Genomic DNA, 19,041 nt, shown 5'->3' with positions numbered 1-19,041 from the left:
ACAGGCGGCCGAGGGTGCAGCGGCCGGAGCGCCACCGCCGGCGGGGTGGGGGGCAAAGCTATAAAGAAGGCCCAGAGGTAAGAAACTAGCAAAAACACAACCACAAGTTATGCCCGTGCTGTGCTTCTAGCAGCAAAGACAAGCGGTCTGGGGTTTTGGATGAAGCTACACTTCTCGTCGGGAGAGAAAGGGTATTTTCCTCTTTAGCATAAACTATTTGCATCGTGTCTTTCACCAGAGTTTAAATTCACAGAAAATTGTAGCTTTTTTTTTTTCTTTTACTCTTTGTCTTTTGAAAAGAAGCCTCTGGAATTTTAGAGAAAAAGAAAAGGTCATTAACTACCAGAGTTCGCATAGCTAAAATAAATGAGTGTCCAATGCACTGTTCATAACAACGATCGAGAAAAGTTTCCAGCAAGAGTGAGGAGCAATTGTGTCTAACTTAAAGGGACAATGGTGACTCGTTTGTTAGTTGCATAAGGCAAAGAACAGAACCAGAGTCCTTTGTAAATATACCGAATTGTAAAGAAGTTTATTTACATATTTCTAAATTTTTTGAACTCCACTCTTAAAATGTGTTAATTTCTTATGACCTTTATTTACAAACAAAATTATATCTATGCTTTGAATGTCAAACTGCAATAACTAATTTCAGACAGCATTCTATATTTGAAAATGTGTTTATGTATACCAAAGTAAGGTCTATATTCCAAAACAAAAACAAAATTGTACCTAAATAGTTTACTCTATTGAAAAGATGCTGTATTATATTCATCAAATACTAAACTAATTTAAATATTAAGAGGGAGACTTTGGAAACAGAATAAGCTTTTGTTATTTTTGTCTTAAAATTTTAAGAGTCCTTTCATGAAACAGGATCTTCTTTCACAGCTCAAATTCTGAAAACCTTATTTGTACCACAGTAGCTCGGTAATGACAAATCCGTAAGGTACCAAAAATATAAACAATTTAAAACAATATCCAGTTGTTGAATATAATGGTAACTGTGGTGGCTAGGTGAATGAATTTGCTTAAATTCTTAATTGTGATATAAAAAAATTTTACTACTTTTATGTGCACATCACTTGTATAGAATGATTCAGTAAAATTTGAACTAGGCTTGAAAAGCTCTGGCAAGATATTTAGTGCCTAAAGAAACAATAACTGCTTAAAGATATAAACATTTGTAGCTTTCCCTCATAATTTTTAAAACTTGAAATTGTAACTAGAATTAAATCACTTTCTTCCAAGTGAGGCTTTAAAACAAGCCTTAAGTAACAGGTTATTGTGGCTTTCACTGTAGATCCCTTGGGTTATATATAAAGCCAGTTCTAAAACAAAATATGTAAGCTCGCTTTATAGGTGAAGTCTGCCCTTTAAGAACTAGTCAGAATAATACAATTTTAAAGTATATAAATCATAAAGTATCCACGATTCAAATTCTATAAATTTTAGTCACATTTAAAATAGTGTTAAACATCTCTTCTCTTCAGTTTAGTTACATAATTATTTTCTTTTTCTAAAGAAAGCTTAGAAAATATGCCAGAGAAAAAATAAGAGACAAACTAACCATTGAGAGCTACAGTTCATCTAAATATCTCAGCTGCAAGAAATCAGTTTTAAGAAGCCAGTGCCGAGACATCAGAACATCTGAACCAAGGTAAATATGTACAACTGAAGTGAATATTAAAGTTTTACCAAAGTTCTTTATAAAAATTACCAATAAAAATTACCAATCATTTTAAAACACACTGAATTTATGTCTAAGTCAAAAGAAATATTTTAAGGAAAATAAGTGATCCAGCAAAGTTGATATTTTACTTGTTTAATGTGACAACAATGAGCACATTAAGTTTACATCCCAGATACGAGGCATTTCTTAATTTGATGGCTGTGTTACATCATTTAAAAATAATATGACAATTGGTGGCACAGTATATGCTCTTCAAAGTGCTGTGAAACAGAAACAGTATGAATTCAAACCCATACTGGTGAGGAGCTGCAGACTGCGTTGATGCCTCATGGCAAACTTTACATAGTAGGAAAATAACTCCTAATTTTTTTTTCCTGCATTGAAACAGTGAGTCTTAGAGGATAAAATAATAGAATATAAGGTACATTAAATCAAAATGTTACCGAAGTGTAATAATTTTTAGATCAAGAAAGGAGAAATTAAATAAATCATTCTTAATCTAAATTAATTTTTTCTTGGACCTTACTTTTATGTTCTTTTCTGTTAGTTCTTTGAAACAAGCATTTTGAATACTTTTGAATAATATAACTTTTAGCTATACTCTTAGTTAAAATAAAAAAGCAACAAGTTATCCCAGTTATGTGAAAATATCTTTGCTTTAGATTCAGAGATATTTTGTACATTCAGTCAGGAAAAAACTTGGATCATTATCTTGAGAAAAATGCTGCCTCATCTGAAATTTGAAGTTCAAAGTAGTTTATCTACAACATTTTTATCTTTGGACCACGTACCCACATACAGACATTTTATTAAAATACCAACCTGCAGGTAAATGCCCCAAAAGAAAAGCCTTTTTTAAAAATGAATAATGAACTCTGAAATTAGCAAGTTCACATCCTTTTCAAAATTAAGGGACTATTTATTGGTAAAATTAAATTTAGTAATTTTTGTAAGATCCTTCTGACTTTAAGTAGTAGTAAGGAGCCATCATTGATAATGAAACTTATGTAGTGATAAAAAATTTACATATTTGGTCAGAAAATAAAACATTAACCTGTAATTCTAATGACACAATAATAATGAAAACAAATGATTTCTTTCTAGAAACAATTTGTTTAAGCTGGTTTTAGACAACAAAAATGTATTTCTGAATATACATATTGCAAATATAAGTAAAATGACTAACACTATTTCTGTTTTTTCTAAGATGTAAACATTATCTTAATACATCTCTATTCATAAGATACATTTTCCATCAAAATGTGAAATAGAATACTGGAAAGATTAATTATTGTTAAATATTTCATCAAATACTCAAAGGCAAAGAGTTTTTGCCAGTGCAGGAAAGATATCTACAAAATACCTGCCACATATCTGAGGCAGTCTTGGTCCTCCTCACTGGCTAACACCACACACGCTGTGTTTACAGTAACTGCCCCCTTGATACAGAAGGAATGCTCTAGCTGGATTTTAAATGCTACCTATATACTATCTTTTAAAACTCAATAAAACCAGCTAGTTTTTTTAAACATACAAATAATTTCTTTGGAAGGCAGGATCTTATTTATCAATAATACTTGGCAATAAAGGAAAGTATAGCATTCACAGACGTTTAGCTTTATACAGAAGCTTGGCTAAAATTAGACAACATAAAAATACCGTACCACTAATAAACAAGCCACCATCTTTAACAATTTAAATACAGAATATCATGACTGAGCTTTAGGTAAGAATATATTACTAGCAAGCTTTCTTCTCTATGACTGGACACAATTTGTATTCCTAATGTAGTAACATTCGAATTATTTTTCAAGATTCCTGTGGAGCTGTACTTATTTTACTTCCATGTGAACTGCTGTCATCGCTGCTGTGTCCAAGCCCAGAGGATGAACTGGAAAAGAAGAGAGGGGGAAAATAATAAAAAGAGGAAATTGGTTTTCACAACACACTCAAAGCCTGAGTAACAGAGGAGAACTTTAATTATCTCCAGTCACAAAGAGAGACAGGAAATTTGGACTTTTAATTAGCCATTTGGAGTGCAGTTGGATATTTTTTTAGCTAGATAATTTAAACGCGAATAATTCAAGTCTGACTAAATGAAAGTCACATAATCAGAATGCAGATAATTGAATTTCTACTGCATTCATTAATTCAGTGTGGAGGTGTGTGTGAAGACTACTATGATGAGCTGTCACAGCTCAATAAAATCTCAGTCAATTAATTTTTTCATTATCTTAGTATTACATCAACAAAAACGCGAAGTATGTGCATGATCTATACACATGCGTATGTGCACTCTGTTATGTAAATATGTATACATTAAACCAAAATACAAGGAAGTACCTTTCTGAATCATAATCTACATCGTTTTCTTTCTTTCCTTCTTCATCTTCTTCAGGGAAACGTCTGTTCATTAAGGCAAACTTGTGAATGGCTTCTTCCACTGAGTATTTGGTCTGCCCTGAAACACATGCCTCGATGTCCTCAGAGTTCAGATGGCTCTGCAGGAAGAGGTGGAGGCTGCTATCTGAAAGCAAAAGTGCGTTCTGTAGGACTCTGTTCAAGAAAGACAGGAAAAATAATCAGTGAGCAGGGATGGACAGATAACGGGTAAACCTTAGGAACGTGCCACTGAACTGCTATGCTAAACTTTGCATCAATTATGTGCTCTGCCCATTAAAGGGATGAAGCATATGTTAACTTTTATTCAATTATTTAGAAATTTAGGTGAGTAAAAACATGAAGCTAATGGTTACGAACATCTGTTAAAAGAATAACTTTAAGGACATTTCTTCAATTTAACCATCTGTTATGACCATGTGGATTAATTATGGGAATATTTTGACTATACAGTCATAGAAATTTAGTCTACTTAAAAAAATTTACTACCAATAGCATATCAATTCAGTGATCTTTATTGGACAGGCTGTCATTAAGCATCAAAACTTTTAACCACTATTAAAAATTATATGAAAAAGTCTATTTTTCAGCATGTTTTACACTGACAAACTTTACAAGTATGTGTGTGTATATAAGTACTCCCTTACTGGGGGCTCATTTGAGAGATGGCTTTTTAAAATCTGAAGTTGACTAGAAATTTCTCCATAGTCTTCAGTAGTCCTGCATTTGTACTGTCAAACTGAACAATCAAATAAAAATAACCACAGCCAATTTTACCATATATAACTAAAATACAGTGATTTTGTGATAAGTACATACTAGTTATCCCACATGAAAGATTAAAGTCCATGTAAGATTAAAGGATAGTATAAATTTTAATTAGTGTACCAGAACTACATGGATTAAAAAAATACCCTGTAGCAAAATCTACATATGCTCAAATTCATATAACCTTTGAATAAGTTTTCAGAAATCTGTGTCATAGAGTAGGAAATCAAGTCAAAGTTACACTTACACTTAAAACGGGTTTATCTTTTTAGCAAAAATTTTTGGCATGTAATAATTTACCCTCAATTAATAGTTCAATAATGATGTAACAGAAGACGCTAAAACAGATGTAGAAGATGAAACTAGAACACTAGAGCCTAAGTATAATTTTGCCTAACATAGGATTTTTCATATAGAGATCTATGAAAAATGGATAATGTTTCACAGCAAATTAATTATACCTTATATTTTGCATGTTGAAACAAGTAATGAGAAAAATAAGTCGCTTGTGGCTATTTATAAATTTAGTTAACCTCCAAAGTCATTAGGATACCAAATCTCTTTCTTCAAAATAAAACAATTATTTCCTCAGAAAGACATGTCTATAAATGCACATCTCAAAACTAAAATCCAGTTAGACCCCTTGTATCGATACGTTTATATCAGTTTAAGGAAATATTCTTTACTGGCCTTTCTAAAAGAGAAAATCTCAAGCAAAGAAACTAAATATTTGCTCTCTTTGTATCCTCTGCCCTGGGTTCTCCCAGCAGATGACCATGTCACATGATAAAGATTAACTTAGCAAGTACAAGTCGCCAAGTAGTAAATCCATTTTACAACTCTTCAAGATTTATTTTCTGCACTTACAAATGTTTATCATTCTTGTTTTAAATACTTCAAATTAAGGAAAGAGTTATATAGCAACAACCTACTAATACGAACTTGGACCAGCTGTGAAATTGGAGCAGAGTGTGTCCTGTGGTCTCCTGTCAGTAGTTTTCTGCCAGCCATAGGACAAGTAACTGCTCATAGGATTATACTCACTGCTTTGTTTCTGTTGGAAATGTGTTTTATTTTCTTTATGAAATAATGGATAATCTTTAAAATTGATTTTAGATGGTTTGAGGCATTACACCACAAAAATAATGAGCACTAATGCCAATGATATTGGACACAAATTCATTTTAGCTTTATTTCATGTCTAAAGCAATTCTATGGAGCCTTGAACTACTCATGCACCATTATTAACTTGCTAGTAACCTAACACATGGGTACAGAAAACAAAAGTGATCAGAGTCCAGGTTGATCGGGACCTCAAGGCTACTGTCCTTTTTCTTGAGCTATAATTCAATTTCCAATTTTACTGTACATTAGACTCATTATTTCCCAGTGTTTTCTTTTCTGCTTAATACTGCCACCTGGGGGACACACAGGTAAAAAGAGAAGGAGCCACCGCCCTGCTCACAATAGTGAAGAGGGAAAGGGAGGCGGTTGGGAAGAAAACTGAATACACACACAAGCCCAGAGGTCAAAAACAGTATATCTGCTAGGCATGGTTTGGGTTTTTAGAATACTTCTGTTTTGCTGGTTAAACTATGCCACAAGCTTCATGGGTATGAGTTTTAAATTTAAAATTTTAAATGTATTTTTGCTTTTTTATTTTTATTCAGATATTTTATAGTAAAATACAAAATGCAAAATTTGGGGTGTGTTTTCAGTCTGGTTCATATAGTAATACCACTTAGGCTCATATCTGGTTTACCACCTATCAGACAGTATTGTGACTACCATCATAACATTAAATCCTATGTTTTCCTTAGTCAGATTTGTGCCACATTTTCCACAAATAAATCTAATAGCAGAAAATCAACTTCAAATTTAATGTAAAGAGTACTTTGTAAAACGGTCAATAAAATGTCATTGTTAGAAGCCTCCATAAAAATAAATGTATATGAATGTCAAGCCTTTATTAAAGAAACTAAAAACAGCCTTTAGAATTTTAAAGGAATTTCTGAAAAGACTTTTACGACATAAGACAAGTTGCTCCTTTTTCTGTGACAGCTTTAAGCAAAGCAAAATCTACTTTTTTCCTGAAATGGACACAGTTGAAAATCTGGTTTTCCTCAATGTGATATTATTAGGTGTATTATATAGTGAGTCACAGTTAAGAATAATATGTGGTTATACAAAATCATTTAATCTTAAGTAAGGATGTCCTGTGTCACTGAACCCAATATAATAATATCTATCTGCATCTGCGTAGTTTAGAAGGCTAGCAGTTTGATGTAGGAAAAAATACCAGCCCCTTTACCTCTTACAAAGAGGAAAAAAAATTTAATGTAAAAATCTACAAATCTTCATTGAAGATATTCATGGTCTGTGCTGTGGTGCCCTCTATTGAACACAGACTTATAAAAAAATTTGCATTTGTGTGTTGTATGTGTGTGTGTGTGTGTGTGTGTGTGTAAAAATCTAGCTGTCGTGCTTCAGTGATGTCTTTTATGAACAAACACCCCAAAACTATAAGAAATACAAAAATATAATGTAAAAATCTAAATTGTAGTATGAATATAGTTATATTAACAGGATGCAGTCAGTAAAGAAGCAAAGCCAGATATTGATTAAACCTTAAAAAAAAATCAGTAGGAAGTTCATTATTCATAGTTGAAAACTTCTTAGGCAGAGTCTATAACTTTCTTGTTCTACAACTGTTAAAAGTGACCTGCAATTTATAATTAGAGAAAGGAATACAAAAGGAAAATTACAGTCAAAATTGAGAAAAAAATGAATATTTGAAAAATCTGCCAATCATATTGACTAAATTTTGCTAGAACAATTCTTCTACTTATAAACTTGCCACTTCCTAGAATTAATACAGTACCTCCAACTTTCCTATAATTTCCTTATATATAAAACTAAGACAATACTTAACTCCTAAGGCCACTAAATATTAAGATGTAACATATAGAATACCAAATGTGTAGCAAGTGTTGGATAAATGGTATATTCTTATTTGGTACTAGTCAAATAATTTTTCTAACTGCTTGATGAAGAGCATCTTGAATATGTACTTTGCTGTTAATATGTATTATTTTACAATGACCTTAAAATGAAAAAAATACATTTTACATTATATACACACATGTGCAAAGAGGCACTTTGATTGTATGGCGTTTAAACATATACTCAGGGCTTCAAGTTCACAACTTTAAAGTTTACATGAAAACTTGACTTTAAAAATGTGTGCTCAGTCTACTATACAAATATATCTTGGGCCGAGGATTTAGCTCAGTGGTTCGGTGGCCTGCCTTGCAAGCGCAAGGACCCAAGTTCAATCCCCAGTACCAAAAAAAAACCCAACTATATCTCATTTTAATCCTGTGATTCCCAGAGGTCCTCTACAGATAAGATACAAGCTATTGATGGGTGAGCCCACTTAATGGGTAACCAGTGGCGCCTCAAGAGACGTCAAGCTGGGGTCCAGCACAGTGCTGAAATGCACATCACATCCAGTTTTCCTAAGTCAGCTCAGGAGGGGAAGATGGATGGGGCTCCAGGGGCAAAGACAGGGAAGGCTGCTACTTGTACAAAAACTGAAGAACGGGAGAGCTGTGCACTGGAATCTGAGGCACACAAAGAGGAGGGGTCTCAGAAGTTAGGTCAGGTCTGAAGCCAACTGGGTGCTTGGTATTAGACTCTTTGCATCCTTTAGGTTCAAATCAGAGAAGCACCAGCTTTCAGTTTTAATATGAAACTAATTCACAGACAAATGTTCACATACTATGGTGGAATAACATCACAATATAGCTTTGTGTCTATTCCTTGATTTGTTTCTTGGTCATAATCCAGGTCCAATTTTAATGAATTTAGCCATAGCCCTGATATGTGTGTAACAGTTCCGCATAAGAATAGAAGTTTTAAGGGGAGAAGTTTTGGGCCCACTCTTTGTAGTCCTGTACCCCTGGTGCACAGCCTGGCCTCAGTCATCACATAGTATGTCTCTGTTGAATGAAGGATCACTACAGAGTTTTCAGAGTGTGTTTTCAGCAATCATCTGAACAACACAACAACAAAGTGAGGTTAGTACATTTGGGATGTATTATCCCACTCTAAAGAAATTCAAAGCAATTAAGGGATTCAAAAGAATTAAGTGACTTTTCCAAGATTACATAACAAGAAAAGAAATCGAGAGCCAAGATTTATGAGAGATCTAGAATGTAGTTCCTGGTGCTACTGAACCAGGATGCGTTCCACTATGATCTCACCATCAAATACACCTCCAAACAGCTCAACAACACAATGAGCAAAAAATAACCTGTGCACACATAATCCCACCGTGCTCAAGGGGTATTAGTTTTGGTAGATCAACTGTGGATGAAAAGGTTGTATTAAAAACAATGAAGGGATTCCTGGTTAAAAACACATGCCCTGTTCTTAACTCATGATATAAATACATTCACGTACTGTCTTTTAATCTCAAACAAGGAGGCTTCTTTACAGAAGATGAGCAGCTGCCCAGTGCTGGCTGGGACCATGGGATTCGCCACCCCTGCCCAGGCCTCCCTGGAAGTGGCCAGGCCCAAGTTCCCTGGGAGAGCATCTGGAGCAAGTGCTGCTTTACAAACTTGGTCCGCAGGACCACATACTAAGGGAGAAGCCTTTTGCCACCTGGGTCCCATGGAGACAATTATTAGGATCAGAGCTGTCTCTAAAGGGAAAGAGCAGAGAAAACTTGAGCAGTTCTTTGTTGCTTCATGGGTACAACATATAAAAGAACCCCACTATAATGTTTTTGGATGACCTGACTCCACTAATCAGTTTTTCTGGTCTTTTCTCATATTTATTCCTCTGGCTTCTCTTCCTTTCCCTGCCCTCCCTCAATTTATAAGCCTGGCTCTTTCTGTATGTCTCCATGAACCTTTCAAAGGAAGGGCAGTGTGTCAGTGTAATAGAAATAAATATTAATATTCATGGGCATACTTAATACCCAGACCTTTACGAGTGAGCCATATGGGAAGAAGGCAGTATATTATTTGAGGCTTGCTCTAGGGTCCTATTCGGTGAACTTGAAGGGAGATGATTTCTGATCTCAAAACCACTGGGGAAAAAAAATGAACATTTGGGAATCTGGGTCCTGCTACTAACTAGTAGTCATATGACTCAGCCTGTATCTTTACCTACAGAATAAGAAGTTAGAAAAATAAACTCAAAGCTATTTCATGTCTACGGGCATTTAAATAATGATGCTGTAGGGCCAAGGGTGTAGCTTAGTGGTGGAGTGCCTGCCTAGCATGCATGAGGCCATGGGTTTGATCCCCAGCACTGTAAAATAAAGACTGGCCAACATTTAGACACTTTGTGCCAGACACAGTATACTGTTGCGAGCGCTTCATATTCATTAGCCCATTTAATCTTCTCAACCATCTCATGAGGCAGGTTCTGTGATTACCTCATGTTATAGATGGGAAACACACTCCCAAGCCAGTTAAGTACCACAGCCAGGATTTGAACCTAAGCAGCCAGGCCTCAGAGTCAGTGTGCAAGCATTTGACAAGCCTCCCATGGGACAGGTATTCTATCTTCCAAAGAGCAAGACAAAGGGAAACCCTCGCTGTCTGTATTCAAGCAGCTCTAATGAAAGTATCCTCCATCACTGAGTAATCCAGAATGAAGCCTTTTGAGACTCTTCAGATGCCACCAATACTCCTTTACACACATTCCCTCTGAAGGGAAGAATTTAGCCCTTTACTCGGTGGAGCCCAGAAGGGTATTATAAACAGCCTGCTGTAAAGATGATTTCAGTCTGTCAATCCTAAATGCTGTAAATGAAGATAGTTTTTAAGAGCCTTTGTCTAACAAGGCACATTTGTTTCCTGGTTAAATTTTACTTTTGTCATTGGAACTCCCAAAGAATCTTTATCTGCTCTACATCTTAAGAGATCGTATATTCCCCCCAACACTCCATTATTCTTTGTTTTCTAGAAAATCAGTCCCAAATATGTGCCATATGAGGTGAGCCACAAGATGGCACTCTAATACAGGACATGAATTTGTGAGCGTGGCTGACTCGTGTTCAGAAACAGTAAAATCCTCCCCTATAGCACCCACAGCGCTCACAGTCCTCTTTGCTCACATCTCAGGTCTGGCCAGTTTCTGTTCACTCACTTTCTGAGGAAATCTTCCAAACCCTGACGACGCTGATCAACGTGCTGGCGATTGTTCATATTGAAAAACAGGTTTTTAGATGGAAGTTCCGGCAGTTGCCTTGTGAGGAAGAAAAAAAATTAATTACCAAATCAAGGTGACTTAGTTATTGAAATCTCCCAAAGTGAAGGCAATTTATGCGTAATCATAATTACAACATAGCTATTATATAATTATTATATAAGGCATAAATCAAAGAAAAACCCATGTCTAAATTTCTAGGGTCTTTCTTAGTCAATATCCCTGAAATCTGGTGAAATTCAAGTGATAAATTTTAAAATCAGATGTAGTAGCCACAAAACTAACTGAAGCCATATCTTGCAATCAAGAAGAAAGCTTGTAAAATTCTTTATATTGCATTTATTTTTAATTCATATCAATTTTTTTTTTTTTTTTGTATCGAGGATCAAACTCAGATCTTTGCACTTGCGAGGCAGGCATCAGACCCACTGAGCTAAATCCCCAGCCCTTAATTTTTAAGTAGGTAGTCATAATAAAAGTTTCCTCAATACACTGAGGAGTGTCACTTACACCAGCAGTGCATTACTCTGCAGTCTCTGTCTCAGCCACACAAATTCTCTATATCTTCTTCGTACACAGGATGTTTTCATTGTAAAACACATGCTATTAGTCTGTACCAAAAAAAGACAAATATGAGCCTCATCTGAGGAAAAAGGCTTTTCTTATGAGATTTAATGTGACCCCAATATTTGCCCTAAGTAAGATGTAAAACCACCCAAACTATATTTACAATAGTCCTCAGAGATTTTTTTTTTTTCATACCAGTGATTGAACTCAGGACCTTGGGCTTACATGGCAGGCGGTGGCACCACTGAACTAAATCCCTGGCCCAGTCCTCAGAAATCCTGCATGTAACCCACCAACACCTCAGCCCTAAAGCCAGTGGGGATGACGGAATGAGCAGTGGCCTGGCCCTGCCACAGCCTGGGTCCTGAAGAAGCTTCCCACTCACCTAATTAGGAATATTGTTTTCAAGGAAGAATCATGAAAAATAAATCCTAACATACAAAGGCAGTAAGAGCTCAAGGTCATCCACTGCATTTTAACATCATCCACATTGGTGAAAGAGTGTTTGGGACTAGCGACAGCTTCTTCACCACACCTCAGGGGTCTCTTCAACATGACAGTCCCTACAGATCACAAAGGTCACATGAATCCTGAAATCACTGCTGAACTGAAGAACAGCACTTGCCTTCTCTCCCAGATAGGACAGGGAGGTAAAACAGGGATGAAACTGCACACATGTACTTCAGAAGTTTGCAAGATCAACAAGCATTTGTTAAATGTTGTTTATTAATATTATTAGTTACTACTGTTGGATTCCCTGCAGCTACCCTGAAACAGATTTGGCAAAAGCCACTTCTAAGCTAAGCCATAATGCTTCTCCTTTGGTCAAACAGAAGATGGGTAAATATTCTTTGGGTAACATAGAAACTGGCAAATATTCTGCCATTTAGTAAGCTCATTAGTTGTTTTTCTTGGGAAATCTAATGATTATGTGCATTCGTTCTTAAACTGTTCCCATGAAATCTATGGCACAGTTCCTGGTGGTTCTAAAGTTCAGAAAACCTCAGGATGCAGGGAGATTAAGAGACTCACCTCCCAAGTAGCTAGTGTTCTAGATCCTACCATCTTTGATGACTCAGTAGCAAAACATGCTGCTAGGAGTCTATGGCACAGTAACATTCTGTGATTTCAGGCCTCCCCCTTATGGGCAGAGTTACACCAGAATTAGTGCGCTAACAACGCCTGAGCAGGTGTCCTCTCAGTATTCTTTCCCCAGAGAGCACCAAGCCACTTCAGGGACTCCTGACACCTCCCATATGGACTCAGTCCATTTAAACCCCCCTCAATTTATCCGCTTGCTCACAATCATTGCGGATGTTTGTAAAGAAAGATCCACCCGACATCACCGAAATAAGGTCCAGGTCAGAGTTCTTTCACAGGATAGGCTGAGGACAATATAGATGGCGGCCCACAAAGCTCTATCCTCTACTCATTCAAAATTCCAAGTAAGTATCAAGATTTCTGAGTTGCCTACTATTATTTCCCTTGAGGTTAATTTAAATGAGTTAATCACCAGCTTCTCTGCCTGCAAACCTGCCCAGGTGTAGCATCTAACAGAGGCTGCTGAGGACTCTCCAGCCCCGCCATCCACTTCTCATTTTACAACAGGTAGAAGCCTCTTCAGGATCAGACTGTGATGAGGCACTAAGTCCATTTAAGTCTGTCTCTGCTACCCACCAAGACAAGATTCATTCACTGCCAACTTATCAGCATTGCAAAGAAATGTCAGACCACCACCAAATAATATTTGTATGACCCTATCGTCTCTGGATCTAGAAAAAGATTTCTGAACGCATGCCGTGTTATTTATTAGCAAAGAAGAATCTATGCTCTCATTAGCTCTTAAGAATAATTACATTTCAAGCCTCTTATATAGTGGGTGAAAAGGAGTCATAATTTTTAAGAGAAGTTAAAGAGTTTCATTTTATTTCACATGCTTATTCTTATGTGTTCACAGTATTCTACACATGACATAGCTCCGATATAAGCTTATGAATAAAACTGAAACAAAATAAAAATATACAGCATATCCTAGCAATGGTGTACAATATAATCAGCATCAAAAAAATCAATTCTGAGATTTTACTTGGTTTATTTTCTAAACTAAAGTATCTTAAAAGTAAAAAAATTTGTGACTGGGTTTGGGTGACCAATATGCCAATGTTAATGATTTACAGTGGGAAAATTAAATGATGGCTAAATTTTACCTCAGATATAGTATTTAGTCTTAGATAAATTCTGAGCCAGTGTCTATGCTCCCAAGAGAAGTCTCGATTAAATAAGATGGGGAAAGTGATTATCTTTAAGACCAAGGGCCAATAAACCACAGCTCACGGGCCAGATTCAGCCTGCCACCTGTCTTGGCAAACAGTTTTATGGGGCTTGATTCTGCTCATGTATTGTCTATGGCTGCTCTCGGCTTACACTAGAACCGAGTGCTACAATAGAGCTGCATGGGCCCCAAACCTGAAGATATTTATTGCCTGGCCTTCTACAGGAAAAGTTTGCTGACCCTTGCTTGGGATAATCATAGATGGCCACATGCCACAAAAAAATTATTCAGGAAATTCTGATAGTATTTCAAAATAAGGTGTATCAAAAGCTAGACTAAAGCAAATTAACTGCACATACTAACTGCCTACTTGTTGATTCTATATATAAAATTTTATATATCCCTTTTCCTGAGAATTCTATATTCTCTCAAACTTTAGATTTATCAGGCACTATATTATCCAGGAGTATGTTATAACAGATCATAAAGAAATACCATTAGCGAGTTATAAAAACTCTTTATGCACGAATTTTAGATGTATTCACATCTTCATACATGAAGACAATAAACATTAAAATATTAATATCTAAAAAGTACAATAAGGGTTTAAAATAAAATTTTTTTCAATTTTAAGAACCATCTTACTGCTTCATTAAAGATATTAGCATTAGTACTGTAGTCATTCAAATTAAATTCTTTGAATTAGAAAAACTTTTCAATTTTAGTATATCATGGATCCCATAAAATAAACTGACTACCAACTGCATACTTACGTGAATACATATCTCATAGTCAATATAAGAATGCCAAAAGTCCTCCTTCTGAATCCTAGGATCTCGGACCCAGACACTTACGAATTCCTGTAAGGGCATCGTGAACAAAGAAATGTGTTTCAGAATTGCAAGTAAGGCTGCAGAACAGAGAGAAATGGCTATTCTAGAACAAAACTGAACTAGCTTTAGCTAGTGTGACTGCAATCCTTTAAAAAACAAGAAGTTAATGAATCAGGCACCACGAGCAAGTCCAGAAAACACTTTTTGCCACAAATGGAATTTTAAAATAACACAAAACAGAGATGATGTGCTTATGGATAGTTTGCTCTAAAACTGATGTCTAATTTTGAATCATGAAAAATAAGTTCACATTTTTCTCAAATTTGAAATGAAGTCATTTCTCATTTTCATCGTCTCTAAATTAAAACTACAAGTCCTGCCTGGTGAATTCCTTTCTGGAAGACAGGGAAGGGTGAAAAAGGTCATGTGAAAAGCAAGCAATGACTACTGAAATGCCTGTGTGTATGCAGCCCAGCTGCACGAGAATATGCAGTTAGAACATACAGATAGAAAGAGGAACATACAATACTCGTCTAATTTTAAAATATTCCCCATATATTTTATCATTTCATCTGCACATCTTTATGTCTCAGGTAAATGTTAGGGATATTTGAAAAACATAAACTTTCTGTTCCTTTCTAAAGACAGTAAGATTAGGAAATATTAGGTAACAATCAAAAAGTGCTCTTTGCTAAGTAGGCTCAGCTTTAAAATATTAAAACACATTACAGCAAAAAGGTATGATGCAATGATAAATTTTAATATGTAACTCGTTCACTCAGAGATCAAAATTTGCTAACTGGATTTAAATTTTAAATATTTTAACTTTTTGCTAAGACTGCAGCATCAAGGCTGAAATGCAGGCATCTCTTACCACTTTGTTTTTACACATCTGAGAGGCAGGCAGAGTTCAAACCCAGGCATCTGCTCTCAGCCTGTGCTTTCTACCTCAGTCTGCTGTAACTGTAATTTAAACTCATTTTCTACTAGTACCTTTCACTCCAAAATAGAACAGCAAGAAAGACCACAGACCTTCTGCACAGAGAATCTCCACTTTGTTACGCAGATAATAAAGTGAGAGTTTTCAATAGAAAGGGTATTTTTTTCAAGCAAAAAAGTAGTCCATACTCCCTGAAAATAACTGCCAACTTTCACCTCTAAGGCAACCACACTTTGTTCTTGCCTTTAAGACTTCTGTCCCATTGTTTGTCCTCGGTACATAAGGAATATAAGTTAATGTCCCCAAAAGCCTTATCTTAAAGTCTTTTCATTGTGTATTTTTAAAATGATTTCTCAGAAAGAGAAAGAGAGGATAAAAATAAGAACAATATAGCAACGCTCTAAACATTTTGGCCATAATTTCTTAAAAATGATTCTAAATTACAAGAGTGACCATAAAATCAATTTTTAAAGCAAGGTATCCATAATATCCCCTAATGACAGTTAGTGTGATTAGGTTGGGGACAAAGCAGACCCTGCCTAGAGAAGTACACAGAAGCAAAATCTACACTTTGCTTAGTTTATGCTTTTTACCTCAGTCTTCTGTCAACGTGTATGTGTGTGAGAAACTCATTTTCCTGTAATACTTTTTACATAACACAGTTCTTATAAGGAATCAATTATCAATAAATCAATGAACAGAAAGATAAAAATAGGTTCAGAAGAGAAGAGCACCAATCTGTCGTAGACCACATGTCCACCCCTGCCTCCAACTCTACACACAAACTTTAGGCTGCATCCTGACCTTCATGAGCCTTAGATATGTTTGTATTCATGGGTCCTTTCCCACAGAAAATATATAAAATTGTACTTTCTAACACTTTCTAACTAGTAGTGTAAAGATAAATATATTACTAGGACACATTAAAGCCATTCTTTGAAATAAAAATTAATTCTTCTCACTTTAAAATGACTTCATGGGGCCCTAAACATGGTGTGAGTGCCAGGCATTGTTCCTAGCGGAGAAGAGAGGGACAGCGTCCAGTAGCCACCTCACACAGAAGCCACACTTCCTCAGAGGGTTCTGGCAGCACCTCTTTTTCCACTGAAGAGGCACAAGGCCCTGGATATACCAAAAAGGGAGATGAACTACTTCCAGCTGCTCAGAGTTTAACAGTGGAAAGAAGATATGTACGTATTATTGAAATAGTAGCCTTCATACAGACTAAACAAAGATGAAAAGAGAAGTATATTTGTCATGTGGCTACAGATTTGTGATTTTTTTTTTTTAAAAAAAGGTATCTTGGTGCTGAGGATTTAGCTCAGCGGCACAGTGCCAGCCTGGCAAATGCAAGGTCCTGAGTTTGATCCCCAGTAACAAAAAATAAAATAAAATAAAAATAAAAAGGCTTCTGAACAAAAACTATAAAATCTAATTATTATAATGCTATGTACTTTGCTATACAACACACAACATATCCATGATAATAGCAATGACATACAGTTCTGATTGGAAGAGGCTTTGTAACCCTATTTCTTTATTATTGTCCCATTCTTTTTTTGTTTGTTTTTGTTTTTTGTTTTTAGAGACAGGGTCTCACTATGTAGCCCAGGCTGACCTCAAACTGGCAGTGATCCTCCTGCCTCAGCCTCCCAAGTGTTGGAACTATAGGCGTGCACCACCAAGCCTGGTTTATTGCCCCACTCTTAACATATGCACTGAAAACATGTCCTTTTTCATGGAAAAAGCACTGAATTTCTGGTCACAAGACTGGAATAAATTCTGGCTCACCCACCTCCTAAATGATAAACTTCAGTTTCTACATCTGACCAAAGTATTTCAGATTCACCTTCTCAGGAGTCACCTACAAATTCCCTCTGCTATTGCCCTGGTTCAAGGACCTCTTGCCCAACACTGATGTAAGAACTACTAATTGCTCTCTGGGCTCATATCCAACACATCCCCCACACTAGACAAAAATAACTCCAAAACACAATCTAATGTTGCTTCCCTTTGTAAAAAGGGCAACTTTTACCTTTTGTAAAATCCACTGGCCGCCCAGTAATCTTTATGATCAAATTCAAACTCCTTGGCTAGCACAACACAGCCTTTCACAACCTGTGCAGGACTTGTCTCTGAAGGTGGCTTACCTTCCATGCACAACTTGCTATTTTACACCTCATACCTTTGAACACACTGTCCTGTCTGGAGTGCTGTCCCCAACCTACTCCTTTCTCTTTACCCTTCTCTTTTCCTGTTTTTTTGCAAACTCCAATTCATTTTTCAATGCAACTCAGTCCACGCTCCTTCTGGAAACCCTCCTCTGGTTCACCCGCTTTGGTGTATTTACCTTTCTGAGCCCCTGAAGCCTCCAGGCTGGGCACAGTCCCTACTCACCTCCCGCCCCACCCCGTAGGCCTCAAGCTCGTTCAGGGCAGCGCAGACTGTAGGTGAAGTGTGAGCGCCTGGCACCTCCAACACACCTATTCAATCAGCTAATGAACAAATGAATGCCGCGGGAAGGAACAAATCGCCAACGCGGAAGAACAGAAGAACAAAATTAAACTTCAGCTGAAATAAAAGCCCCTCCACGTGGATTCTTCGACTCTGTGTATTAATGATAAGTTATTTCACAGCTGGTTTAATGTTTATCTTAATTTAACCAACCCCTTCTGCCAAGGGTGTGCCAATTAACAGCAGAAGGCTACCAGAGCAATGCTTAAGATCTATGAGCGCAAACTGTTTCTGAGCACCCTAAAGAACTCCAGAAGTGCCTATTTACATAGAAATAATTGAAAATCATTCTGATAGCTTCAATAACTTAGTCCCCAAAGTCTTGGATGAGGCAATAATTTGTTAGCCTAGTTGGAGCTAAAATATGTACTTGAATGCAATAAAAGTACATTTATTTTAAAATATTCTATAATTCAGATGGGCCTCTCCTCCCCTCCCCTGCAATTAGTAGAAATTAGTGAAGTTTCACCATACTTCTAGCTATAGAATAGCTTGCCCAGGTGGCCGAGGTTCACCTATAATCTCGTAATTAGACGCATCCCTCACGACCTACCCACCATCCTTCAAGGCAACGCTGACAGCCCGTCAGCCACAGAGGGACAGCCCCAGAGTTCCACACCTAGAATCATATGGATTTCCTATGGAAATGGCTTCTGCAGCAGCAGTTAGTCAATTTAATAACCTTATTAAACACTTTAATGACTTCTTGGGCCTAATGACTATCTCTGATATGAAAGAAAACACCAGGCAGACTGGAATTAAAAATTTAAACTAGCTGTTCCTTCCTGTTCTCCACGTGAAAACAGGCTTTTTAAGGAAGAAAGAGCCC

The 19,041-nt window shown here is 36.5% G+C and overlaps 1 protein-coding gene and 1 long non-coding RNA gene across 5 annotated transcripts in view; one reads left to right on the top strand and one right to left on the bottom strand.

The window, feature by feature from the left end:
• Window positions 1–4,055, top strand: part of LOC104864966 — a 7,823-nt gene extending 3,768 nt beyond the window's left edge. Inside the window, exons 1-3 of one of the 3 annotated variants that reach the window (XR_781029.1) lie at window positions 1–77; window positions 1,526–1,660; window positions 3,508–4,055. This is a non-coding gene — a long non-coding RNA (uncharacterized LOC104864966). Of the gene's footprint in view, window positions 78–118; window positions 192–1,525; window positions 1,661–3,507 lie in introns of those variants that run through there. The other 2 variants (XR_002025494.2, XR_781028.1) reach the window with 2 other exon arrangements.
• The window catches only part of Snx10 (sorting nexin 10), a 48,731-nt gene continuing 31,343 nt past the window's right edge, over window positions 1,654–19,041 (bottom strand). For both annotated transcript variants that reach the window (XM_010628268.3, XM_010628267.3), the window contains exons 3-7: window positions 14,699–14,785; window positions 11,597–11,697; window positions 11,027–11,125; window positions 4,037–4,249; window positions 1,654–3,584 (exon numbers count right to left, since the gene is read on the bottom strand). In XM_010628268.3, the coding sequence (XP_010626570.1) occupies window positions 3,503–3,584; window positions 4,037–4,249; window positions 11,027–11,125; window positions 11,597–11,697; window positions 14,699–14,785 (582 nt within the window). In that variant the 3' untranslated portion in view covers window positions 1,654–3,502. The remainder of the gene's footprint in view (window positions 3,585–4,036; window positions 4,250–11,026; window positions 11,126–11,596; window positions 11,698–14,698; window positions 14,786–19,041) is intronic.

Source organism: Fukomys damarensis, unplaced genomic scaffold (assembly GCF_012274545.1).
Source record: "Fukomys damarensis isolate Sample0158 unplaced genomic scaffold, DMR_v1.0_HiC HiC_scaffold_4, whole genome shotgun sequence".
NCBI classification, from domain to species: Eukaryota; Metazoa; Chordata; class Mammalia; order Rodentia; family Bathyergidae; genus Fukomys; species Fukomys damarensis.
Note: the sequence above shows the minus strand (reverse complement) of the source record. Positions and strands in the feature narration are given on the sequence as shown.